Source organism: Cricetulus griseus, chromosome 3 (genome assembly GCF_003668045.3).
Source record: "Cricetulus griseus strain 17A/GY chromosome 3, alternate assembly CriGri-PICRH-1.0, whole genome shotgun sequence".
Lineage (NCBI taxonomy): Eukaryota > Metazoa > Chordata > Mammalia > Rodentia > Cricetidae > Cricetulus > Cricetulus griseus.
In genome coordinates, this window is record NC_048596.1 from 93,847,419 (window position 1) to 93,875,296 (window position 27,878).

At 38.8% G+C, this 27,878-nt stretch overlaps 1 protein-coding gene across 1 annotated transcript; it reads left to right on the top strand.

Annotated features, from left to right (window-relative positions):
- Positions 1–13,031: 13,031 nt before the first annotated feature.
- Positions 13,032–20,312, top strand: LOC100762477 (interferon-induced very large GTPase 1). The gene has a single exon (XM_027404963.1). The coding sequence runs from the start codon at positions 13,032–13,034 to the stop codon at positions 20,310–20,312; it is 7,281 nt and encodes a 2,426-aa protein (XP_027260764.1).
- The last annotated feature ends 7,566 nt before the right edge of the window (positions 20,313–27,878 follow it).

The window sequence follows — 27,878 nt, forward strand, 5'->3', positions numbered from 1 at the left end:
TTTTATTGTGACTATTCCACAATTTGTTTACCATCAGTTGCTGGGTGTTTTGGGTTGTTACCATCTTTTTAGATACTGTGATTAGTACTGCTATGAACATTTATTTATAAGTACATATTTGAACACTCATTCTCAGTTCTATAGAGTATATATCTAGCAGTAGAATCAGCAGTCAGTATAATAAATTCAATACTAAACTTGCTCAGGAACTAACAGGGATTTCACACCTCTATCATGCTTCGAAGGTATCCTTAATTCCTAGTTCATTATTTTTGACATGAAACCGGGTTGAATTTTGTAAAATGCTTTAACTGCATAAATTCAAGTAACTGTGTGGAGTGTTTTCCTTTCATTCTATTAATGTGGCTATATTATATTCATTATCATTCATTATATCTCATTATATTATGTTAATTACATGTCATGTAGTGTATAATCTTTATATTTCTGGATGCCAGTTGCTAATATTTTTCACATCCGCAGTCATGAAGGATATTCATTTATCTATAGTTTTTTTTTCATAACATCCTTGTCTGACTTTGGCACTGTGCTGATCTCACAGAATGAGTTAAGAAATGTTTCCTTCTGTTCCATTTTTGTAAGAATATGCTAAAGATTGGTTTTAATTGGTTAAGTAATTGGTGCGATTCACCAGTGAACACATTTGGCTTGTTAGGAAGGTTTTGATTGTTAAGGCTATCTCTTTGTTATATCTATTGAGGTTTTTGCATCCCTACTTCAGTTTTTGTTCAGTGCTCTTTTTTTCTCTTTAATTAAGGTTATCTAATTTATTGGTTTGCATGTTTTCACAATATTCTCCCATACTTGTTGGCTTTTTTGTTATTGTGTGTACATATACAGTATATATGTGTATGGTACATTCACAAAACTGAAATTTGATGCTATGATTGAGCTTGCTGGACAGCTTGATACTAGGATCCACTTGTCTCTGCCCCTCTATTCTGAGGTTAAGGTAATTGTAACCATACCTACCTTTTGTTTGGTTGGTTTTGATTTTGGTCCCAATGTGGATTTTATTTTTTAGTTTTTTAATCTTTGAGATTATAATTACATCATTTGCCCATCCTTCTATCCAAACCCTCCCATGTACCCAGCTTCTGCTCTCTTTAAAAATCATGGCATCTTTTCCTGTGTGTGTGTGTGTGTGTGTGTGTGTGTGTGTGTGTGTGTGTGTGTGTGTTACTAAATACATAAATTAACCTGCTGAGTCTATATAATGTTACTCTTATGTAGGTTTCAGGACTTCAGGACTGCCCGTTTGGTATCAGATAAGTAACTGGTGTGCTCTTCCCTAAGTAAGACTACTTCTGCTCTCAACATTCTGTAGTTGCTTATAGTTCTGTGTAGAGTTGAGCCCTTCTCTCCTCATTATCATGTCTTTTGTTGTCCATGTTCAGCTCACATTTAGGCAGTCGTGTTGGTGACACTTTGTAAGTATAGCCTCTGATATTCCTAATGGACACAATCTCACAATAAACTCCTTGTTCCTCTGGCCTCTACAATTTTCCATCCTGTCTTCTGCCATGATCCCTTAGCCTTGGGTGCAGGAGTTGTACTGCAGATGGATCTTTTGGGACTGGGCTCCAAAATTCTGCATTTCAATTTGTTGTGGTTTTCCTTGTTTGTCTCAGTCTGTTATAAAGTTTTCTTGATGAGGAGTGAGACTACACTTATCTATGGGTATAAGGACAAATATTTAGAGATTGTGCTGGTTTAGTAAAGATCCGTGACTTCATTAGCATAGAGTAGTTGGCTAGGTTTCCGGCACCAGGCATGATGTCCCTCTTTTTGAGCAGCTCTTGAGTTCAATCAGAGAGCTAATGGTTATTGCCAAGGTATTTGTGACACAACTGCAGCCTTCGGGTCATGCTGGTTGTTGTGGTGGTCCATAGGCATGATAACTAGGTAGGACTGTTGGTTGCTTCTATCCTTGGGAAGCCTGCATAGTTCCTTCTGCTAACAGAAAAGCTAGTTCTCAGGGAGGAATCCTTCAGGTCATATCCAGCTCAGGTCCTCTGGGCCCCATGTCTGAAGTGCATGGTATCTTCAGCAATAGGGAGTTATCTTCTACCTCTAAGGGTATGGGGAGCAACCAAAGGCAACAGAAATTGCCCACAGTGATTTGGGAGTCAACACTGACCTGACAGCCTTGGACAACCCTGAACTGAAGAAGCCTTCTTAGCTTCTCATACCTTCTGTCAGGATTTTATTATAGTCTATAGCTTGGGGGAAGCATTGTCAGCCCAGATGGGAAATGTTCATTTAAACTATATATGTATATTTACATATTGACATCTGTGTTATAGGTACTTTTTATTATTTTTTTCATTTATTTTACATATCAATCAGTTTTTCCTCCCTCCTCTCTTCCTGTTCCCTCCTGCTACCTAGGTCAGTCCCATGCAGGCTCTCCAGCTGTTAGTCCAGAACATATGAGCTCCCACTAGCTCAGGTCAGCTGTCTATCTCTGTGAGTTTCCCCATCAAGATCTTGACCTCCTGGCTGGTACAATTCCTCCCTCTCTTCAGTTGGACTCCAGGAGCTCAGCTTGTTGCTTAAGCTTGGCCCAGTGCTTGGCTGTGGATCTCCACGTCTCTTCCATCAGTTACTGGATGAAGGCTCTCTAATGACAATTAGGGTAGTCACCAAACTGATTATCGGAGAAGGCAAGTTCAGGAACCCTCTCCACTATTTCTAGGAGTCTCTGCTGGGATCATCCTTGTGGATTCCTGGGAGTTTCCCTGATACCAGGTTTCACCCTAACCCCAAAAGGGCCCCCTCTATCAAGATGTCTGTTTCATTTCTCTTCCCATTCTGCCCTAACTTGACCAACCTGATCCCTCATGTTACCTTCCTCTGATCCCTGCCCCCTAGGTTCATAGCAGTGGTGTTCTCGTAATAGAAAGAACCTGGAAACACACTAGATTCCCCTCAGCCAAATGGTACATTTACACAATGGAGTATTTATTACTCAGCCATAAAAAAAAATAATGACATCATGAAATTTGCAGGCAAATGGATGGAACTAGAAAAAAAATCATCCTGAGTGAGGTAACCCAGCCCCAGAAAGTCAAACATGATATGTATTCATTCACTCATAAGTAGATACTAGATATAAAGCAAAGGATAAACAGTCTACAGTCCACAACCCCAGAGAAACTGGGTAACAAGGAGGACCCTAAGAGATTTCCCTGGATTCCCCTGAGAGGGGGAATAAATGAGATCTCCTGGTTATAGGTACTTTTAGGTAGAAAGTTAATAACATGATTCCTTGTGACTTTTTCGGCTTTCACACTGTTATTTTACCCCTCCCCCCTTTTCTGTATTTATCTCCTTCCCACCTCCTTATTTAGACCCCCCCTCCCATTTTTCCCATTTCTTCCTTCAGGTCACTTGTGCCTTGTTCACTATCCCCCTCTCTATTCACACACACACACACACACACAGAGAGAGAGAGAGAGAGAGAGAGAGAGAGAGAGAGAGAGAGAGAGGTCTGTTTTACTTTTCTGGTTTCAGCAGTTACTTCAGGTTTTATACTCAATCTGAAGATTCAGTGTTAGGAACCTCAGATGAGACAGAACAAGAGCTTCTTGCTTTTATGGGACTTGTCTCACTCAATATGATCCTTTCTAGTTCCATCCATTTACCTGAAAGTTTTATTATTTCATTTTTCATTAGGGCTGAAAAGTATTCCATAGTGTACATGTACCACATTTTCATTATCCATTTGTTTGGTTAAAGGATATTTAGATTGTTTTCATTTTCTAGCCATTGTGAACACTACAGCAATGAACATGGTTGAACAAGTGGAGTAAATGTCAAGACCTTCAAATAAGGAGAGACATAGCTGGGTCATATAGATACATTTTTAGTTTTTTGAGGATTCTCCACACTGATTTCCAAAGTGGCTGGAGCAGTTTGCAATCCCACCAACAGCAAATGAGGATTCTTTTTGCCCCATATCCCCACTACTCAGCATTTATCAGAAGTTACTTTGTTGATCTTTGCTATGCTGACTGGGGTAAGATAAAATCTCAAAATTGGTTGCTGTTGTTGTTGTTGTTTTCTTTCTTTATCGCTGAGATTATAATAAAATTAAATCATCTCCTCCTTTCCTTTTCTTCCTCTAAACCCTCCCATATATCCCTCCTTGCTCATTTGCAAATTCATGGTCTCGTTTTTCATTGTTGTTACATACATATATACAATAATCAAAATTGTTACAATTTGAGTTTCCCCAATTGCCACAGATGACGAACATTTTTCTAGTTATTTTCTAGTCATTTTATTTCTTATTTTGAGAACTCTCTGTTCAGATCCCAGGCCCATTTTTTGAATAGGTCATTTGTTTTCTGCCTCAGATGTACAGCTGCAAACATTCTATCCCATTCTGGGCCTTCCTCTTCACCTGATACATTATTTTTTTTAGCTGTGCAAAACCATTTTAGTTTTATGAAGTCCCATTTATCAATTGTTGCCATAATTGTTGGACAAATGAAGTCCTATTTAGAAAGTTTTTCTATCTTTATATATATGATATAGGTGTACCACCTATGTTTTCTCTATCACTTTCAATATTTAAAGTTCAACCTTTATATCTTTGATCCATTTGGAATAGTTTTTATGCAAGGTGATAAATATGGGTCTAATTTTATTCTTCTGCATGTGAACATCCACTTTGTCTAGCACCATTTGTTGAAGATGCTTTCTTTTCTCCAGTAGATGTTTTTGGTATCTTTATTGAATATTAAAGGGCTGTAGTTGTATGTACTCATTTTGGGTCTTTGATTGTGTTCCATTGGTCTACATGTATGTATTTGTAGCAGTACTGTATTGTTTCTAATACTATGAATTCATAGAAATAAATATATCTCAAGATCTGCAATGATAACCCTTCCAACATTGTTCTTTTTGCTCCATATTTCTTTTTCATTTGTTTTCCTTTTTGCTATCCAGGGTCTTTTGTGGTTCCATATAAATTTTAGGATACTTTTTCTATTCCTGTGGAGAATGAGGTGGGGGTTTTGATTGGGACTGCACTGAATCTGTAAATGGCTTTTAACAAAATGGTCAGTTTCACAAAATTGATTGTACCTATCCATGAGCATGCAATGTCTTTCCATTTTCTAGTATCTACCTCTTTCTTCAGATATTTAAAGTTTTTAATGTAGAGGATGCTTCTAGATATTTTCTTTTCTTTTAGGCTACTGTGAATGGGAGTGTGTCCATGGTCTCTTTCTCTGCGTGTCTGTTGTTGGTGTATAGAGAAGCTGTTTAATTGTGCAAGTTGATTCTGTATCCTGCCACACTGGTGATTTTTTAAAATTGTCTCTAGAAGTTCTCTTGTAGAACTTTTGAGATCGCTTATGGATAATATTATGTCAACTGCAAATAGGGATAATTTGACTTCTTTTCCTATTTATGTCCTTTTAATTTCCTTTTCTTGCCATATTGCTCCAGCTAATGCTTCTAGCACAATACTGAAAAGGAGTGAGGACAATTCACAGCTCTGTCTCATTTCTGACTTCAGTGGAATTTCTTCAAGTTTTTCTCCATTTAGGATGATGTCTCAGCTGTGGGTTTCACATCCATACCTTTGATCATATTAAGGGATATTTCCCCTAGTCCTAATCTCTCTCAGACTTTTACTGTGAAGGCATATTGAATTTTGTCAAAGGCTTTTTCTACATCTATTGAGATGATTGTGTGATTTTGGCCTTCAATTCCTTTTATATGGTTTGTTACATTTATTTACTTGTGAATGTGGAGTCATTTTTGCATCTTGGGAATAAAGCCAACTGGGTCATGGTGTATAACCTTTTTACATGTCGGTATTCAGTTTAGAAATATTTTCTTTTGGTTTTTCAAGACAGGGTTTCTCTGTGTAGCTTTGGATCCTATCCTGGCACATGCTCTGGAGACCAGACTGGCTTCAAACTCACAGAGATCCGCCTGCCTCTGCCTCCCGAGTGCTGGGATTAAAGGCATGCGCCACCAACACCCGGCCAGTTTGGAAATATTTTATTGAGCATTTTTTAATCTATATTCATCAGGTATACTGGCCTGTAGTTTCCTTTTTATTGTTATCATTGTTGTGATACTAGCATCACAGAAGGAGTTTGGGAGTGTGCATTCTGTTTTTTGTTTTGTTTTTTAATAGTTTAGAAGGATTGGGTGTAGACTTTATTCAAACATCTGGTAAAATTATCCTATGAGTCCATCTGGCCCTGAACATTTTTTAATTGGAAAGCTTTTTATTGCTATTTTATTCTACTCAGGTGTTATGAGTCTGTTTAGGTTGTTGACTACTTCTTGATGTAATTTTGGTGGGTTGGCTGAATATAGAAAATCATTTCTTTGAGATTTTCCAACTTAATGGAGTGCAAATTTTAAAGTATTCTCTTATAACATTCTGAATTTCTTTGGTGTCTATTGTAATATTTCCTTGTTCATTTCTGATTCTGTTAATTTGGGTCCTCTCTTTCTTTCTTTTGGTTGGTGGGGTCAGTGATCTGTCAGTCTTGTTTGCCTTCTCAGGTATTAGATTTATGGATTCTTTGTATTGTTTCCTTGTTTCTATTCATTGATTTCAGCTCTAATTTTTTATTGTTTTTTGCTGTCAAGTGGGCTTGGATTTGGTTTGTTCTTGTTTTTCAAATGTTTTTGTTGCACAATTGTTTATTTGTACTCTTTCTGGCTTTTTTAAATCAAAGGCATTTAGAAATATAAATTTCCCTCATAGAACTGGGTTCAATATATCCCAGAAGTTTTGTTGTGTTTCTTTCATTTCCATTTAGTTCCAGGAAATTTTTTATTTCTTTCTTGATTTGTTCTTTGACACATTAATCATTCATCAATGAATTGTTTAATCTCCATGAGTTTGTGTATTTATTAGAGATTTGTTTCCTGTCAATTTTAAGTTTTATATCTTTGTGGTCAGATAGTATACATGAAATTATTTCAGTCTTTCTGAATTTGTGAAGATTTGTTTTGTGTTCCAGAATGTTGTCTATTTTAGAGAAGATTCCATGTGCTGCTGAATGTGTATTCTTTGGTTTTGGGGTATTATGTTCTGTAGATACCTATGAAGTCCATTTCATGTATTATGTCACTAAATTATGATGTTTTTGGTTTTTGCTTTTTTTTCCTAGATGAGCTGTCTGTTGGAGACAGTGGGGTATTGAAATCACCAACTATTAATAGGAAGTTATTAATATGTACCTTTAAATCCAGTAGTACATTCTTTATGAACCTGGGTATACCAGAGTTTGGTGAACATATGATTAGGATAGTAAAGTTATTTGGGGTAATGTTTTCTTGATTAGAATGAAGTGTCCTTCTTTATCTAATCTGAGTTTTAATTTGAACTCTATTTTGTCAGATATTAGGATAGTGATGCCTGCTTGGTGGTCCCATTGGATTGGAGTACTTTTGTCCATGGGATGCCTATTATTAAAACTAAGAAGTACTTTTATAGATAACAGATAGATGATTTTGTTTCTTTTTATTTAAATTCTTTAATTACTACTCATATTTACATATCCATCTCCCCCATTCCCTGACCCTCCCATCCTCCCATGTTCCCTACCAACCCTCCAACCCATCCCCCAACTCCTCCCCAGGGATAGTGAGGCCCTCCATGGGGGACCTTCAAAGTCCATCATATCATTTGGGGGAGGGTCTAGGCCCTCCTTGCTGGATCTGGGCTGCAATAGTATCCCTCCATAGGTAATGGGCTCCCAAAGTCCATTTGTGCTCTAGGGATTAAAAACTGACTCCACTGTTAGAGGTCCCATCGACTGTCTTGGCCTCCTAGCTGGCACCCACATTCAGAGGGCTTGTTTTGGTCCAATACTGTCTCCCTAGCTTTATTACTAGGGTCTCCATGCTCTTACTAGGTCAGGTCAACTGTTTCTGCGGGTTGATGATTTTGAATCAAGAATATGTGTTGTTCAGGAATCCATGTGAGGAATACATGTATAAAGGTCAGAAGACAACTCTTGGGAGTCATTTCTGGTAGTCTAGATCCTAGAGATTAAATTCAGATCCTCGGACACAGTGACAAAGACTTTTATGCACTGAGTCATCTCACAGGCCTCCTATTTGTCTACTTTTGAATCAGATTCTTTCCTCTCATCATTGAGAATTTTCAGTTCTTTATATATTATGGATATTAATGATGTTATCAGGTATATCATTTTCAAATATCTTGTAACCTGTTAATTGATTGTCAGTTCACTTCTCAAGTAATTTCTGGGTATATATCCTACTCTCAGAATGCATGGGGCTTTGTAAATTCCTATAGACTAGGGGATTTTGATATTCTGCTTATGCACAAAAATTTCTTTCCCCAGTCTTTAATTTTAGGTTTCTAGCATGTCTGTGGTTTGCTTCATAATTCCCTTCTGGGTAGAAATGGACTGTTCTGCCATTCAAAAACATTAGGAACTACCTTTCATGTGGCAATTTTATTTTATGTATTTATTGGTCCAGAGATAGACTAAACTAGGCAGAAAAAGCATTCTGTTGTTCTCCCTCTAGAGTCAGAGATCAAGGACCCACAATAGAAATGTGGGCTTATCTTCAAGACCTCTGCTGAGTAAAGGGAAGTAAACCAATTCCACAATACACTCTAACCATTTTTAAGCTGCCTTTTTCTTGAATCATCATTTAATTCATTTCTGTTGGTTGGTTGGTTGGTTGGTTGGTTGGTTGGTTGGTTGGCTGGTTTGATTTAGTTTGTTTTTTTGAGACAAAGTCTCACATTGTTCTCTAAGCTGGTCTGGAAACTCACTATGTATCCCATACTGGCTTCTTTTTTGATATTTCGAGAAGCATTTTCTTTTTCATTATTTATAGCTTGTTCTTTGAGGTTGTTGGCATAGACTATCTATGAACAAACATATTTTTATTTATTCCTTTGTAAAATATGTACCTTTTATTTTTCCTTTTCCCAGAATAGGATTCCCGGGAAATTTTTAATTCTTTGGGGTTTGTTGAATAGGCTGATGGCTGAAGAAAAAAGCATAAGTGTCTCTTGCTCCAGACAGCTGTTTTCAGGACTATGAACAGAGCCAGCCATACAGTCCCAGGTCCAATTCTGAGTGGGGTTGTGTGGACTAGGGGAATCTAACTATCCAACGGCACTAACGATGAGGCAGGAAACACCATATCATCTCAGGAGGGCTCCCAGCTGATACCGAGAAGCCATGGTTTATTGAGGAGTCCATTTAAATAGTTTTCCAAGGGCAGGGGCAGCACCAGGAAGCATCTATTATGATGTATATAGCTGACATCAAGCGATTCTATTAATTCAAGTGTCACCTAAACAGTTCCTAGGCACATAGACAGAGTTCTCAGCCCAGGTGCGGACCTACTCAATGCGTAGGCTCACATAGAGATGCAAACTAGGAGGCATTCTCCACTGAGGCTATGCCATTCAATAGCAGATTAGCTAGCTTCTTCAATACAATTGCAGACCGGAGCTCCCGGTTACTGGAATTGGAGGTTTTTTGGACCCCAAGACACTTTCTAATAGAATCGTTCTTGGCTCCAGTCTCTTTAGATTACCTCCTCTCTTTCTAGTGTTATTATACAAATGTTTTAGTCATTATTCATGTTACATCTGTCTTCTACCAGGCATTCTCCACAATCTAGCAAACTATTTAAGGCTTTAAAGATCTTATCTTAATTGTTTTACATTTTTATTTATTTATATATTAATGTCTATGTGCTCATGTAGCTATGGGTGGGTCTGCCAGTGCTACAGTATATATATAAAGGAATGGAATTTAGGTTGTCAAGCTTGCTGGCAAGTGTCCTTAACCACTAAGTCATCTCATGAGCTCCTGATCTTAAATTTTTTTCACGTTATTTTATGTATCTCCATTAATAGATTGCTTTCAATGGCTGAGTACACTATTAGAGTTGATATTCAAATTTCAGTGACTTAAAGAATGCAGGGAGCACAAGATGACAAAAGAATGTTTCCAAACTTTTTGTGTTATATTAACAAACACCTGAGACTACCATACATCATTTGTGATTTAAATACATAATATATAAAGTGTGGAGACTATCAGTAAATACTTTTTCATGTAATTCAGAGGGAGGATAAAGAGTAAGAGGGATTGATACACACCAAGTTAGTAATGCATTTAAAAGCCAGAACAAAAAAGTAATATAGTAAGAATATGAATAAATTGACTTCCAATTCTGGAGACAGAGAAGTCCAATATAAAGGCTGGTGTCTGGAGAAGACCTTCTAGCTACATCATCACAAGAAGTAAAGAAGTTTAAAAAAAAATAGCTTCTTCTTTCATTCTAATTTCTTTATCAAATGGCTATTGGACTATTTCTTTGGATTTCTTTCTTAAGTATATTTCCTTATTCTTTACACAGATAGGCTAAGAGTTTTATAAATCTTTAAATTCTGCTTCTCCTTAAATTCTATCTTTAAATCACTTCTCTTTTTACAATTTAAAATAGACAGTTGAAAACAAGCCATGTATCAGGTGGTTAGGTATTTCTTTAGCCAGATAAGTCATCTAATTCTAACTCATCACTCTTAAATTGTGATTTAATAAAGTCCTAAAGCCAAGCCATGGACACAGTTCAATCAAGTTCTTTGCCACTTTAGAACAAGTAGGACCTTGCCTCTGGTTTCCAATACTATTTTCTCATTTTTGTCTGAGATCTCATGAGAACTGCTTTAACTACCCACATTCTAGTCATAACATTTAAGAAATCTCTAAGAATTTAGACTTGTAAGTCTTTTCTTCTGAGCTATCACCAGAATTGCTCTCTATATTTTTATTTGTGGTAAATATAAGCTTTCATAGCCTATACATCCAATTTCTTCTAGCCTCTATAACCAACTCCAAAGCAATCTCTATAATTTGACATTTTTGTTATAAGAACAACCAGCTCCCAGTTTCTCTGATACAATTTTGTCTTTATCCCTTGACAGTTTCCATAACAGAGTACATATCCAGCCTGGAGATTAGAAAGTCCAAGATCAGAGTGCCAGCATCAGGATACAAAGAAACAAATAAAGTTAACCTGGCTCTTTTACAGCAGCATTAATGTTATCCTCAAAAGTCTGACATTTTGCCAGGCATGATGGCACATGCCTTTAATCCCACTGCTCAGGAGGTAGAAAGAGGCAGGTCTCTGAATTCAAAGCCAGGTTGATCTACATAACAAGTTCCAAACCAGTCATCTTAATATTGTACAATGGCAAATATGTTTAAATGAGAGTTTGAGTAGGGCAAACACTCAAACCATAGCAAATGGGTTAACTATGATTACAGCACAACAAAAACATAACAAAGGCAAAAATCTAAAGGAGACATAGCAGGGGATACAAAAGGAAATGTGATTCAAGGCAGGTTTAAGAGTGTAAATTATAGCCAGGCAGTGGTGTCGCATGCCTTTAATCCCAGCACTTGGGAGGCAGAGGCAGGCGGATCTCTGTGAGTTTGAAACCAGTCTGGTCTACAAGATCTAGTTCCAACACATGGGGAAGGGCCTAGGCCTGGCCCAGGATGATGTTGTAGACTTTGGGGAGCCCCTTTTGAGGGCCTTACCCTGCCTGGGGAGTGGAGGGGGGATGGCTAGGGGCAGGTGGGATGTTGGGGGGAGGGGAGGGAGTGGGAGAAGGAATTGACATGTGAAGCAAGCTTGTTCCTAATTTCAATTAATAAAATAAAAAAATAAATAAATAAAAAGATCTAGTTCCAGGAAAGCCTCCAAAGCCACAGAGAAACCCTGTATCGAAAACCAAAAACAAACAAACAAAAAAAAAACAATAATAAAGAGAGTAAACTATTAGTATACTAAAATTATATTCAGAGAAAAAAGAAATAAATAGGGCACTTGCTGTCCTGGACATATGGTACTGTAATTCAGTAGGGCAAAATGATAGGAGGAAAGGAAATTTCAATAAGTATGAAAGTAAAGTGTGAAATCTTATCTCACTGACTGCTTTGGAGGCAATGAGGGAGAGGTTTCATTAAATTTGATAAAATATTGGATACAGGAGACTATTTGGGTCTACATACATAGGTGTGGATATTATTAATAAATAGTTTTCCATGTGATTCAAAGATGATATTAACAAAAGAAAAACAAAGAATAAGAGTAACTAGCACAAACCAAATTAGTAGTGTTTCTAAATGCCAGGAAAGAAATTCAATATTATACAACAACCTACAAAAAAGTGGTGGAGCCAGGCATGGGTGATGCACACTGGTAATCCCAATAGTCAGGAAAATCATGAGTAAGAGTCCAGCCTAGGCTAAATAGCTAGTTCCAGGCCAGCATGAGCTGCATAGTAAGACTCTGACTGAAGAGGAAAGGAAAAGTGACAGAAATAGGAATGGAACCAGTCAACAGTGGTTTCATAAAAATTAATTAAAATACATAATCAATTAATATCACTTGTTTTTAAAAACATCAAGCAAACTCATGTATATTATTAAACACCATCTTTCAGGTTAATTCCCTCAAAGCAATTAATTCTATGAAAGAGGAAGCTTAAAAATCAGGCTAAGTAGAGCCCCCATTGAGGGCCCTACCCTGCCTGGGGAGTGGTGGGTGGATGGGGTGAGGAGTAGGTTGGAGGTGGGGGAGGAAGGATGGGGGTGAGGGGATGGAGAGGGAGAAGGGATTTACATGTGAAACAAGCTTGTTCCCTAACTTGAACTAATAAAAAAAAAAAATCAGGCTAAGTGCCAGGTGGTAGTGACACATTCCTTTAATCTCAGCTCTCAGGATGCAGAGGCAGGTGGATCTCCAAGTTTGAAGCCATCCTGGTAGACAGAGTAAGTTCCAGAACAGCCAGAACACACACACACACACACACACACACACACACACACACAGTTGTTTTTAAATACACTGGAACAATTACAGGAGATAAAAAAGATTAACATTAATAATCACATGGCTGACACTTCCTAAGTCAATACACAGACAAGACTAACCACACATCTGTTTTTCACAGAGCCATGGCAACAACAAACTGCATCCCTGATGAGCCTCAGCCTAGAAGAAGGCAAGATCTCCAAGAGATGCTGACAGAAGTGGGGCTGTCTGTTGACTACTGGCTGCCTAAGCTTCAGGAAGACCTGGGTGTGAACTGTGCCCAGGCCTTACAACATTTAAAAGAAAAAGATCTCCAGAAGCTGAAATCCCAGACACAACACACATGGGAGAAAAAGGCCCTAGAGAAGCTGCTTGACCTCTCACAGACAAATAGTGTTGCAGAGTTCCAGGAGACTCCAGGGGAGATGATAAAGAACAGGCAGAGGCAGGCAGGACAGGCACTGCAGGAATTGAGGGCCTTGCAGTCACAAGGGAAGCACAGACAGGAAGAGACAGTGAGGAGGAAAGAAGCAGAGCTGAGGCAAGCAATGGAGATCCCTGAGGAGTGCTGGCCAAGTCCTGAAGTGCCCCTAAAAGATGTCACTGAAACAATGGAGAGACATCTCAGTCACATTGAACAGACACTGGCAAATAGTCAAAACTTCTCACATAGAGACCTGGTAAGATGGGCATCTGGAGGGCTGGCCCTGAGGGGAATTTATAAGACCAGACACCAAAAAAGCCTGATTCAGAAGAAAGAAGAGCTACTCAGTGTCCCTATGGAGTTTTCACTTGCTGGCCCAGAGCATGGCACATGGATGGAAATGAAGGAATTTTCCTCTTTTCAAGAACAAGCCATGTTCACACAGACTATGGAGAAGCTGGGCTTCAGTCCAACCTTCTTAGCTAAAGGCGAAGGCTGGGGACTTAGTCTAGAAGCTGGTGTGGATCGAAGCAAACATACACAATCTGGGAATACCCACCAATCACATTCAGAGCAATCTTATTTCTGCTCAGCCAAGTTCAGATACATCCCACTGGCCACCTGCCACTTTCACATCCATCAGCTTCAACTCTCCAAGGCTGCTCTCCAGGAGCTAAAAAGTATTGAAGAGCTCCTGAATCAAACTACACACTCAGACAGATTCCCCTTACTGAAGCACAGGGCTGAAAACTTTTTTCACAGGTTTGGCTCTCATGCTAACCAAGGTCCTCTGCACCTGGGGGGAATCCACTGTTGGATGGCCATTTCAGAGGGTTTCAAAAGAGAGCAATTGGCTGATGTAAAGCAGCAGGCAGCAGAATCCTTGAATATTTATGTAAGGGGCAGCTATGGTGGCTTTGGAGTTAAAGCTGGTGCAAATGTGAATATGTCAGACTTGCATGCAAAAACAGCATCTTACAGTACAACTCATCAAAACTTTCAAACAAAGGTGAAACTCTCTGTTGCCCAGATCGGTGGACCAGCAGAAGCAGATGGAATTGCTCAGTGGACAGCCGGTCTTGTTGCCAGCAATCAAACATGGTCTGTCATCGACCGGGGACTTCAGTTGGTACCCATTTGGGACATCATCCTCTCTAGCCACAGAAGTGATTTTAAGGATGCCCTTCAAGTGGCTAGCTGCCTGAAAGACAGCTACACTGCTCTGACTGGACTCATTGCCCAGATTCAAGAAGGAGAGGAATTTCTTACTGCTGGAAAAGAAGCTAGGCTTTTCCTAGAGGATGTGAAATGCTGGGAGGTTTCTGATCCTGAAGAACAGCTTAATAAGTTGATAGACTTTATGCAAACATTGAGTCAAAAAATAAAAAGTTATAACATTTGGATTAATACGTGCCTCACAGATTGGGATCTGCAGAATTTTCTAATAAATACTGTCAACTTTTGCAAAAATTCTCCCACTTACAAAGCTCAGTTTATTAAATCTCAGTTCCGCAGCCTTCTAGAACCTCATGTCTACAAAGTAACAAACTTTCCTCAGGCACAATACATTATACAATGGATCAATCAGTCAGAGTCAGAGGAAGAACAAGTCAAAATCCCCTCATTTTCTGAATTCATTAAAACCTTAAAGAAAATCCACAAAAACCTAATGGAAGTGAATATAAAAAATGAGTCCCCAGAAACAGTGGAAGAAGCTAAAAGAAAGGCTACATATAAGGTGACCACAGCAATTGGCTCCTTCTTGAAGTACCTCAGAGAAACAGAGCAGCCAGACATGCAGCTGATGCTACTCTCCATCGCAGCTGGGGCAGGCTATCAGTTGGCAAACAATTTTTTTCTGCATCTTCTGGGATGTAATGAGTTAAACTTCCTCTTGGATCAAATGCAAACTATCCAACACAAATATCAAGAACTTAAAAATATTTGCAGCTACAGAGGACAGGCATTCCTGGTGTTCACAGCTCTCAGAGCCACAGTCGAAATCACAGATATTTCTACAGAAGAGAAAAGACAACGTTTGGCATTAATAAGACAACATATGGGACAACTGTTGTCTGAAGAAGTTGCACATGTTCTCACAAAATATGGAGTACATCATGATTGGGAAAATCTGGAGAACGATTTGAGATTACTCATTGATGGGGACTATAAAGCCACCATTCCTTCCTTGAAAATGGATGAGGTAAAAAAACAATTGCAAAGCCTCTGCCCTGAAAAGAAAGAGACTTATAAACAACAAAATAATGAAAACGACAAAAAGGATCTGATAGAAAAAGGACCTTTCCTAGACTTACTCCAGCGTCTAGGCCTAGAACATCACTACCCGAAAAGGATGAGCAGAGCTGACTTCCATTTGATCTACAAGACTTCTGTGTACAATACACAGCCAAGATCTGAAAAGGAACTTCCCTTCTATTTCCTACAAAAGCTACTGATGCTAGATTGTGGGTTCAGACATCTGGTCTTCAAAAATGACAAAAACATAGAAAACCAGATCTCCGAAGTTTCTTGTGATCATGAAAATGAAGATTTCGATCCGTATGAAGATATCATTAAAGAAAATGACAGTCTTACCTATCCTTCATCCACTGAGTCCTGGACCCACATTCACCCAATGGACATCCAGATGGCCATTTTTCACTGTGCAGACGATCTTGCCAGGCAGTATATATTGTCCAAACTTTCCATTTGTCAATTTGCACTCCCTCTTGTGGTGCCAAATCCCAACACGTCTCAGGTTGAATTTTCTCTCTGGTCTCTCAGACAAATTAGGAGAAGTTGGCAAAATGAAAGTAAATCACTACAGAACAAGAGCTACAGTCACAAGAATCAGCAGATGTGCCGTGTTGCCACCCCCATTGTGTCCTTCATTAGAGTTGGAAATAGCCTCTCAGCTTCCAAGTCTCAGATCATGAACTCTCTCCTCAGTAAACATAAACATGATGTGTTTTTTCACAGACACTGCAGAGGAAGCAGCAAAGACTGTCTCTTGATGGAAGGAGTGGTGGAGATCTGCTGGTTCTGTCCTGGGGGCCAAAGTGAGGACAGATTTGACAAGTGTGTGACCTTCACCAATCTTCATGGAGATGCCAAGGAACATAGACAACAACTCAGCTTCTTACAAGATGTCTCTTCTCTCATTGTGATCCTCATGTCAGCTTCTGATGACAATAAAGAAAATCAAAAACTTGTCAGACACCTCTGCAAGTCATCAAGACCTCTAATATGCTTGATTGATGACAAAGAAAAGGCCATAGCCAATAATTCGGGTAAAAGAATGAGAATTGGCATCAGGAATAGAAATGAAGCCGAATTAACAGAGGAGCTCACAAATGCCATCAAACATTTTCTAGAACTCTCTAATACTGCTTTCAGCTTAGAGGACTGTTCACAGATGGCTCAAAAACAAGGATTCCTTATTGATGAGGACCAGAAAGACTGCAAGGAAGCCAAAGAAAAGGCACAGACTATAATGGCCCTCCTGGAGGAATCCAAGTTATCTCAGACAAAAGAAAATTTATTACCTCTTCAGGGACAACTTTGGCACCTATGGTGTAAGAAGGACAAAGAATTCTATCATCTGAGAGAAAAGGGGAATCGGAGCATTGAACAACACAAGAGTGAGATTGAGACAGATAAAAGAATAATTCGATGTCGGCAATTGGAAAAAGCCTTTCCTCTCAATGATTTAATGCGCTCTGTTCTTGAAGTTCTCCAAGAATATTCAGAAACTCATAACAAACTCTACTTTTTGCAGTGGCTAAGTCTGATTTTTGACAACCTGACTACAGAACACCTAGAAAAGTTGCATGAAAAGCAAAGATCTTTGTGGTTAATGGCACAAAAAGAAAAACAAAAATCACAGAAGAGCAGCTCCCTGACACTCTGGCAGAAACAGATAGAAGCCATCTCTACTGAAATTCTTAACTGCACTTTAGGAACTGAGCACCTTCTCAGAGAAGTTGGACAGATCTATGAAGCTCTGGAAGAAATTTCCTCCTCTAGAGATAGCCTTTTTCTCTGCCTTCCTCAAATAGCTGCAGACCTGATGGTAGCTGGTGTTCCCATTGAGCTCATGGATGGGGATGCTTCATATGTGCCTCTAAAGTGGATAGCAGCTGTTTTTGACAAGATCTCAGAGAAAGTTGGAGATAAAAGGCTGTTTGTCCTCTCTATCCTTGGCCTACAGAGCTCAGGGAAGTCCACACTACTGAATGCATTGTTTGGGTTGCAGTTCACAGCCAGTGCAGGCAGGTGTACCAAGGGGGCCTATATGCAGCTCCTGAAGGTGGAAGAAACATTCACAGAACTTGGCTTTGATTTTGTGCTTGTTGTAGACACAGAAGGACTTCGAGCTCCAGAACTCAACAACAAATCCCAGAATTGGGACAATGAGTTAGCAACCTTCGTCATTGGACTTGGAAACCTGACTCTGATCAACATTTTTGGGGAGAATCCCTCTGAGATGCAAGACATCCTACAGATAGCTGTCCAAGCCTTTCTAAGGATGAAACAAGTGAAAATCTCCCCCAGTTGCCTCTTTGTCCATCAAAATGTGGGAGAAGTTACAGCTAAAGACCAAAATGTGGAAGGGCGAAGGTGCTTAGAGCAGAGACTGGATGAAATGGCAGTAACAGCAGCAGAACAAGAAGAGTGCTCAAATGTATCCCACTTCAGTGATGTCATTAAGTTCGATGTCAATAATCATGTCTACTACTTTGCCCACCTCTGGGACGGTAATCCCCCAATGGCCCCTCCCAATCCTCGTTATAGTCACAATGTCCAGGAACTAAAGAGTATAATTATTTTGACTGCCAAACAGGAATCCAGAGGTAGCATCATGAAGATTTCAGATGTCAAATTTAGAGTTCAAGATCTGTGGAAAGCCCTAGTAAATGAGAACTTTATTTTCAGCTTCAGGAACACCAGAGAGGTCATGGCCATGAGCAAGCTGGAAACTATGTATAACCATTGGACCTGGGAGCTGAGGAGTCACATGCTGGACTTTCAGAACCAGCTGATCAATCAGATTCAGAATGGGAAAGTTGAGGCACTCAAAACAAGCATATTTGAGGCTCCAGTCACAGAAAAGTATACAGCAATTAAACAAGAACTTGAAAAATATTTTAATGAAGATCCAGACAATGAAATACTGGTTCAATGGAAATCAAATTTTGAAAATAAGCTCATAATCTTAAAAGAGACACTTATTTCAGACACCAGAAGGAAAGCCAATGAACTTATTCATTTAAAAAAAAATCAAGAAAGACTGGATAAGAAAAAGTCAAGTTATGCAAATGAATTATTGGAAAGGAGCAGAAAGTTGGCTTTAACTGTAAAGGGTAAAGAATTAAATGAAGGAGAATTACGTGAAAAATTCGATCCACTTTGGAAAAAATGGGTCTGTGATGTGTCCTCAGATCTTCCTCCAGTCATAGAACCTGACATTGACACAGATTCTGAAAACATTCTTTGGGAGTATTTCCAAAAGGAAATAAACATGGTGGACATACTATTGAGAAATTCTGGTGATAAATTTCAAATAAATTATGATGAACATATAAAAATGAATAAAAAGTATAACTTCATGACTAGGACATTAAAGGTCTGTGATAGGGAATCCATTAATATGACTACTGACCATATTATTTCAAGATTTAATGAAACTATCAACAATATTCATAAGCAACAATGTGATTACAATTCAAGTTATTTCCATGAAATCCTGAGGATAATAGAAGAAGAAGTAAAATCTGCACCTACTGAGGGAAGATACACATTTACAAGCAAATATATCCTTGAGTTGTCATTATGCTTATTCCAAAGAGCATCTAAGAGTTTTAAGGAAATGCACAAAGCATTCAAGAGAGCAAATGATCCTGTGAACTATCTGGAGAGGAAGAAAGATGATTTCTTCATGAGTTTTAAGATCTCCTGCCAAGGTGCCACCTCCATCAAAACATTTGTTGATTTTCTTTGGCACAAGCTCACCCCTGCTATCTCTGCCACCATACGGGGGAAAATGGTCATTAAAATTGCTGGAGCAATGAGAGCCACCTGCCCTGCATTCAATGGAAACAGGGCTAACCTGGAGAAACATATTCTCATTTCTCTGGCAGAAGAAGAAAACTTTGATAAGTATTGGCAATACATTCATCAGCCAGAATCCTTTTTCAGGGATTACATTAGTGATCACATTAGAAGATACTGTTCAGAAAAAGAAGGTGAAAAAGTAAATACTTTTTTAAAAATAAGTTTAGGTGACATCAAGAATGCCATCCTCACTGCCATTCATAAGACCACAGAAGTAGCTAATGATAACAACAGCACTGCTTCTGGCTGGTTGGATTTGTTCTGTGATCACCTAGGGAGCAACCTGATCTTTCCAAGAAGAGACCTGATAAGCATCGAGCACCAGGAGATTAAGGATACTGAATTTCTCAAAGAAGCTATGAGTGCAGCTTTGGATCCTGCAATGAGGAAAGTAGAAGAGGATTGCTCAAGGAGACCCATAGATGAAATGGTTCCTGACATTGAGAAGATTCTCTCTGAACATCTCTGTGGCTGCTGGAAACAGTGTCCTTTGTGTAATGCAATATGTACAAACACCATTCCCCTACACGAAGGAGACCACAGTGTGCCATTCCACCGTCCTCAGGCTGTCAATGGATGGCATAAGCATAAAACAGACCACTTTGTCATTGACTGCTGTACCAGTTCAGTAGCAAGTGATCGATTCATGCTTTTGGGAAATAACCGAGAAATCTCTTATAAGAATTACCGGCAGGCAGGAGGGGATTATGCCACATGGAGTATCACTCCAGATTCATCCACCCAGTCATACTGGAAATGGTTTGTCTCACACTTCAGATCAAAATTAGAGGAAAAATACCAGAAGAAATTTACAGACACAGGTGAAATCCCAGAGGCATGGGCCAAAATCACAAAGGAGGATGTGCTCAATGAATTGAAAGAATAATAATATTCAGTGAATAACCCAATATAAGATAGAGTCACAGCATACCTAAATATTTCTAAAACTCCTCCTGCTAACAAAAGTCTCCAATATTTTCCTTTATAGGATGAAATGTGAAAAAGCTTGAAGATTTCCCTGTAAAATGTCTTTAACCTCTTTGTCTCAATTTCTTCTGGTTTAAAATCAAATTATCATAGCTAGAAAGATGGCTCAGAAGTTATGAGCAGGTGCTATCCCTGTAGAGGACCCAGGGTCAGTTCCTAGCTTCCACTTGGCATATCAAAGCCATCTGTAACTCCAGTTCCAGGAAATCTGATGCCCCTTTCTCGCCTTACACATGTATACATATCTAGATGGAGGCAATCGTAACATAAAAAAATCAATTACCAATATATGATAAAATAAAATAAAATCCATTTAAAAGACTTAAGTACTACTTCAAATCATGGCTATGAATATTTTATAGCATAAAAATTTAGGGACATTCCTGTCAGTTAAGATGCAGGTAACAGGAAGGGCAGGAAAAGAACCACCACGGTCTGTATATAAAGCTAACACATCTGTAGCATTCTACATCATTGAATCTCATGTCAGTTACTCACTTATAAATGGACTCCAAAAATTATAATATATAATATATAGTAGAGAATATAGTGGCAGATACCATGGACTGAGGGGGGTATAGGAGAAAGGAGGTATTGTTCAAAGAATCAAAAGTCTCAGACAAAAGGAACAAGCTCTGCTAACCATAGTTAATAATGTACATTTTGAAACTGCTGAAACAGTGAATTTTAAATGTTCTTGTAACAAAAAGTACTTAGGATGTGAGATGATAGGTATGTTTATTTGCTTTTATGTTTACATGATTATTTGATCATTTCATAAAGTATAAATATTACTGGGCTGAACCAGTGAATAAATATAAATATCAATAAAAACATTAAATTTTAAAAATATAAACATGTGGGTTTCTTAAATGAAGATCGACAATTATACCAAGAAGGTTTTCAGTTTCTTGTTTGTTTGTTTGTGGGGGGTATTTTGAGAAGGTGTTTTTATTTTGTTTGTTTGTTTGTTTGTTTTGAAACAGGGTCTCATGTAGTCTAACCTGGCCTCAAATTCAGTGTGTAGCTGAAGATGACTCTTGGTCCACCACGTCCAATTTATGTGGTAGTAGGTAGGGATCAAATCCAGAGCCTTATTGTGTTAGACATGTAATTTACCAATTGAGCTACATATCCAGGTTTGTACTGGGAAGCTTTGAAAGGATTCCTTTTCTTAGAGGGTGGGATATATGAATACAAAGTCTAGGGGTTGAGACTGGCTAAGGACTACCTCCTTAAGTTTAAGAATGCTTTTCATTTGGATTATGGAGAAAAAAATCTGTAAAGCACACAATTTTTATTTCACCTTACCCTCAAAGTTGCAATTCTCTTTATTCCAACACTTCAGTAATAACCAAGAAAATAATTCAACACTCTACGTTAGTGATGTGTTACATGAGTTGACAAGAGAGTGAAGGAGAAGTGTGATATAATCCCAGATACTTAATAATCACTAATATTACTACCATTGTAATAATAGTACCTGTGGGAACATAGTAATCTTAAATAGTAGATTTCACATGCTTTTTGAAGGAATAAGTTAATTACGATAAGTAAAATAGAAACAGTGAAAAACAGAGAGCAAGTATGTATAAGCATAAGTTATTACATTATAGTACCTCTCCTTACTTGGTTCATTTCCAACATTTTATTAGGACACTCTTAATAGGCTTTAACAGCCTTATCCACACCTCACTACGAATAATATTTGCTATGACTCCTTGAGAAATCCCATTGAACAATATGGTTAGTCCTTAACAAATGTAATTATAACTTAATAGTTCAAATGTACTACAGATTATTAAAGTCTTTGGGAATTTATTAGTAGTTACAATGATTCCAATATTAATCAAACATTTAACAAAGTCACTACAATTATTATTTATCAGTATAGAAAATGATGTCCTGTATTTATCAGAAGCATGGTTTTATATACAAGTGATTTATTAAAGAAATGGGAGGCAAGAAGAGAAAGGAACCAGGTATTGTGGTACATGTTTATTATCCTAGGATTATCCCTGAATCCTATGACTAAGGATTCAGAGACACAGGGATCCAGTGTATGTAGTATCCTCTACTACACAGAAAGATTCTGTCTCAAAAAAAAGGTGGGGAGGAAAGGAAAGATGGTACATGAAGTTGCAAATTTGTAGATATAAATCCTGAGATCAAGGGAAGCTACCTTGCAGTTCTAATTAAGAGCACTAAACTCCAATGAAAGAGATGCCTTGATAGAGGGAGCCATTTCTCCCTCTGTCAGGGAGAAACCTGGTGCTAGAGAAATTCTCAGGCATCCACAAAGATGACCCCTGCTAAGACTCCTAGCAATAGTGGAGAAGGTCTCTGAATTGGCCTTCCCCTTTAATTGGATTAGTGACTACCCTAATTGTCATCATAGAACCAACATCCAGTAACTGATGGAAGCAGATGTAGTGACCCACAGCCAAGTACTGGGTTGAGCTCCTGCAGTTGGTTGAAGAGGGGGAGGAAAGGTCATATGAACAAGAAGGGTCAAGACCATGATGGGGAAGACCACAAAGACAGCTGACTCAAGCTAGACGGAACTCATGGTCTACGGACTGACAGCTGGGAAACTTGCATGGGACCAAACTAGACCCTCTGAATGTGGGTGACAGTTATGAGACTCGAACTGTAAGAAGGGTGGGAGGCAGGGAAGAGGAAGGAGAGGGATGGGGAACTGGGGTTGGTATGTAAAATGAAAAAACATTTAAATAAAAGAAGCACTAAACTCTGAATTTAGACTGCTTAGCTAAGCATATACTCTCATTAGTCATGTGACCCTGAACCCATCTCTGCTTCATTTTCTTCATCTACAAAATGATACCACCCCAGGTATGAGAATGACTCAATAAAATACACATGCCTGGCATATGGTATCTGGGGTTTTGCTTTTTTGGTTTTTCGAGACAGGGTTTCTCTGTGGCTTTGGAGGCTTTCCTGGAACTAGCTCTTGTAGAACAGGCTGGTCTCAAACTCACAGAGATCCACCTGCCAAACTCACAGAGATCCACCTGCCTCTGCCTCCTAGGTGCTGGGATTAAAGACATTCTCCACCAACACCCGGTCCACAGTATGTTTTTTAATGTTAGTAGTAACTGGTACCAGCAAAAAAAGAGGAGCAAAAGTCACATTAGCATAATTACAAAGGCTTTTAACATTATAATTATTGTTGCTATTATGCTTTAATATGTTTATGTTCATATAATACACCCAACTATAATTCATGAAAAATCAGGTCAAAATTCTACATTTGGAACCAAGTAACAGAACTATTATTTTCTCTGTTTTTTCTCACTATACATGATTTCTTAAAAAAAAAAAAAAAAAGAAAACTTTCAAGTTCAAAATGGGTATGAAGAATGGAAGAAAGGCAGAATAAATACATTACTAAATTTCTTTGACAGCAGCTATCAAACAACCTCTAATGGTATCAATACTTTTAATATAATTCAAAGGATTTGCATTTATTCTAAATTGGAAAATGCATGAGCCAGAGCATGTCCTTCTATGAATAGCCTCCTTAATAGTTTGTCTTTGGTATCTTCCTTCAGAATAATTATGTTATTTCTAGCAGATCAGGCTGGGGTTCCTATCAACTCCTCAACAGTAAAACAGAAATGTTTCCTCTAAACTTTTACCTCAAGGAAGAACTTGCTGGCCAACTGAGGAGAATGCAGTAGCATCCACTCTTCAGCTGTCAAATTGTTCAAATCTGCCTCAAACACACAAAGCCTCTTCACTGGAAGTCATGCCCTTCAAAGGGCTCTCAGTACACAGTGAGCAAGACACAAAGACCCAACCATGCAACCTAACACACTAGAGCTTCTACCTAGTTCGATAAAGTTTATGAAGCCTGCATCACCATTCAGTTTTTCCTTTACCAAAACATCCTTCTGCCCCTCTTTGTTCACAGGCATTGATCTCTAATAAATGTCTTTCACAATGGTTTCAGCACCTCTGTCTGTATAAACCAATCTGTGACATCTTGAAGGCCCTAGTAAAGACTGCTAAATACAGATAAGTTTAAACAATTGTTATGGGTCACAAAGATGTACCATAAAAGGAAAATAAGGACAACCTAACATTCTCTTCCCAAAATGCAGGAAGAGAACCTATCCTTTCCAGGCCTTCCACAAGTTACCACCAGGCAGGAGGGTAAGTACTAGGCCTATGCTAGCTTTTCATTGACCTGACAAACACCTGAGAAAACAACTATAAATGAGGAAGGGTGGTGTCTTTTTGGCTGTTTCAGGGGTTTCAGTCCATGGCCACTGGGCTACATTGTTTTGGGCCTGTGGTAAGGCTGAATACCATGGCAAGAAGGATGTGACAGGTCAAGGCTGTTCATTTAACGTTTGTCAGGATGTAGAGTGGGACAAAATAGTATCCCTCAAACATTGGCCCCAGTGACCTAGATCCTCCAAATAGCCCCCACCTCTTCACATGTCTTTCAGCTACAAATTTATCAATGGAGTGACCCATTTATGAGGTTATTACCTTCATGACCTAACAACCCCTCAAAAGAGCTTCCAAATGGTGACCAAGACAAGTATTAAAGTATTAGAGAGGAGCATGAGACATAGCTGCTGGGTATGAAACTCATCAGTAAGTGATAATTAGAAAACAGAAAGCTAGACAATAAAAAAGAGAAGTCAAAATGATGACTTTTCCATTTGCCTTTGAATTGCCATCAAGGTGAAAAGTGGAAGCCTTGCAAAGCCATTCCTTAGGAGGAGTGAAATGGAGTAATAGTTAAACTGAGCCTAAATAGGAGACTGGCCCTGGCCCCTTGTGCTTCATGCTGGAATTACTCCTGTTAATACGAAAGCTTTATCATGATATGTGATGGAAGACACCTACAGATGCAAGTAGAAATTCTCTCCCTCTACCCACAGGCTTTCTTTTTATGACAAGCATGAGTCCTAACCTTAAGAGTGGTTTATTCCCCAGTGAGACCCCCTTAGAGAAAACTAATTTTTTATTTACAAGTGGTTATCAATTAGAGGTACCTTCTGAGTTAGGAATTGGGACATGTGTTCACTTCTCCTCTGCAAAGGCTCTCTTAACTTAGCATCTAGTTATTGGGTCTCTGCAAGCCCAATGGGAAGAGAAAACAAAAACTGTGATGTAAATTTGAAAGGTACAAACAACTGCAGGAGAAACTAAACATCTTAGTAAGAGTTTCAAACACCCTTAGAACTATTATTTTCTCTGCCACTTATATATCTCATAATCTAGCTGTTACTATTGTTCTTACAGCCTCCTAATTTACTTCTGAGATCTTACTTAGCTCATCTAGAGTCCCCCTCAAACATGAAAGTTGCAGACCCTTCTATCACCACCAGATGGTAGTACTGAGTTTCATCAGGCTAAAGAATCCCAAGATACTTCAACTTCAGCACTAAGAACAATTAAGGCCAGATTATTCTTTGTTGTGGTGGACTAGCCTATGAATTACAGCTCTAGATTCTATGTATTCCATGCTGATAGAATTCCCAACAGCCATGACAAAAAAAAATTTCCCCAGACATTGCCACATAGTTTTGAAACATTTGCATTGCAGTTTAAGATTCATTATGCAGCCAGGTGTGGTAGCAGAAGCCTGTAGTCCCAGCACTCAGGAGGCTGAGGTGAAATAATTGAGAATTTGAAGCCAGCCTGGGCTACAAGATGAAACACAGTCTGGACTACAAGATGAAAGCCTATTTAAAAAAAAAAAAAAGGTAAAGTTTGGGGGAAAAGAATATACAATGAAACCCAAAAGTTTTGAATCGTAAAATAAAATAAGATGCTGCTGGAATATTTGAAAATCTTTTTTATTAATTTATTTTGTACATTCCAATCCTAGTTCCCTCTCTCCTCACACTTCCCCTACTTCCCCAACCTACCTCCCATCTGCTCTTCGGAGAGGGTAAGGCCTCCCCTAGAAAGTCTACTAAATCTGTCCCATCATCTCCTTGAGGCAGGACTAAGACAACTCTCCACACCCACATGCCTGTGTCTAGGCTAGGCAAGGTAAATCTCCATATAGAATGGGCTCCACTAAGTCAGTTTGTGCATTAGAGTTAGATCTTGGATCTACTACCAGTGGCCTCATATTGTCCCAGTCACACCATTGTCACCTATACTAAAGGAGTCTAGTTCGGTCTTATGCAGGTTCCCCATTTGTCAGACCGGAGTCAGTGATCTCTCACTAGCTTGGCTGAGCTGATTCGGTGGGTTTCCCCATCATGGTCTTGACTCCTTTGTTTATATTATCGTTCCTCCCTCACTTCGACTGGCCCAATGGTTAGTTGTGGATTTCTGCATCTGCTTCCATCAGGAAGAAGGTTCTAGCTTCTCTGGGTTTTTTAGATTGTAGGCTGGGTATCTTTTGCTTTATGTCTAGTATTCACTTTTGAGTGAATATGTACTACATATGTACCCTGTATCTATTACAGAACCTATTCTTAATGGACCTTTAGTACACATCACACTTAATGAGAGTCTTATTAGAAGCCCTCTAACCTAGAGATCATTTTCTACAAGGAAGAAGGGATAATCACATGAATGTAAGAAAGCTATTGATAGAAATTCAAACACCTCTGACTTTCCAAAACTCAAGATAAATCAGGAAACAAATATAAGAGAAGAAGAGGAAAAGGTCGGTTGTCATGCACTCTCCAATCCTTGCTCTCATCTTCTAAAAATCTGTTTAAAAAAAAGAAGAAGAAGAGAAAAGAAGAAAGAAAGAAATCTCAACAGCCTTGGAGAAGGGCAGTATTAGAGTACAGCTGACATCCTGCACAAGATGTACAAGAATATATTTCTCTCTTTATTCTATAATCTGATATCCTGTCCAAATTCCCATGCACTGATTAACAGAAAGAAAAGAAAAAAAAAAAAAACATTAACTGTTCAATCTAGCTTAAGCTTAATTCAATCTGGCAGTTTGGGTGTATATATTCAGGGATGAATTAAGTTTCTATCCGATAAAATAATGCTTCTTCACTCAGACTCACCCTTTCCCTGCTCCTCTCCCTGGGGCTTGGTGGAAAGAAGGTGGTATATGCCATCTCCTGGCTCTGAGGCTCAATGCCTCTGCAGTCATTTTATGTTATAATGGCACCATCTGCTGGTCAGTACACCACAGCTCTTTTGCCATCTAAATATCCTGCAGGACACCTCTGCTGAACTGGCTAGTTAGCATGGCTGTTCTGTCGATGCGGAAAGGATTATATTGGCAGCAGAACCCCAAGTTTATTGCTACATCACCCATCTTAAAAATGCTTCCATCCACCCATACCACCTGTGCAGGCTAGTTTTATGTCAACTTGACACAAGCTAGAGTTACCTGAAAGGAGGGAACTTCAATTGAGAAAATGCCTCCATAAGATCCCCTGCAAGTCATTTCTTTATTAATGATTGACAGGGGAGGGCCCAGCCCATGTGGTGGAGCCACCCC

Excerpts from the sequence above, each read along its gene's own strand:
- LOC100762477 (XM_027404963.1), top strand. The coding sequence starts at position 13,032 with ATGGCAACAACAAACTGCATCCCTGATGAGCCTCAGCCTAGAAGAAGG.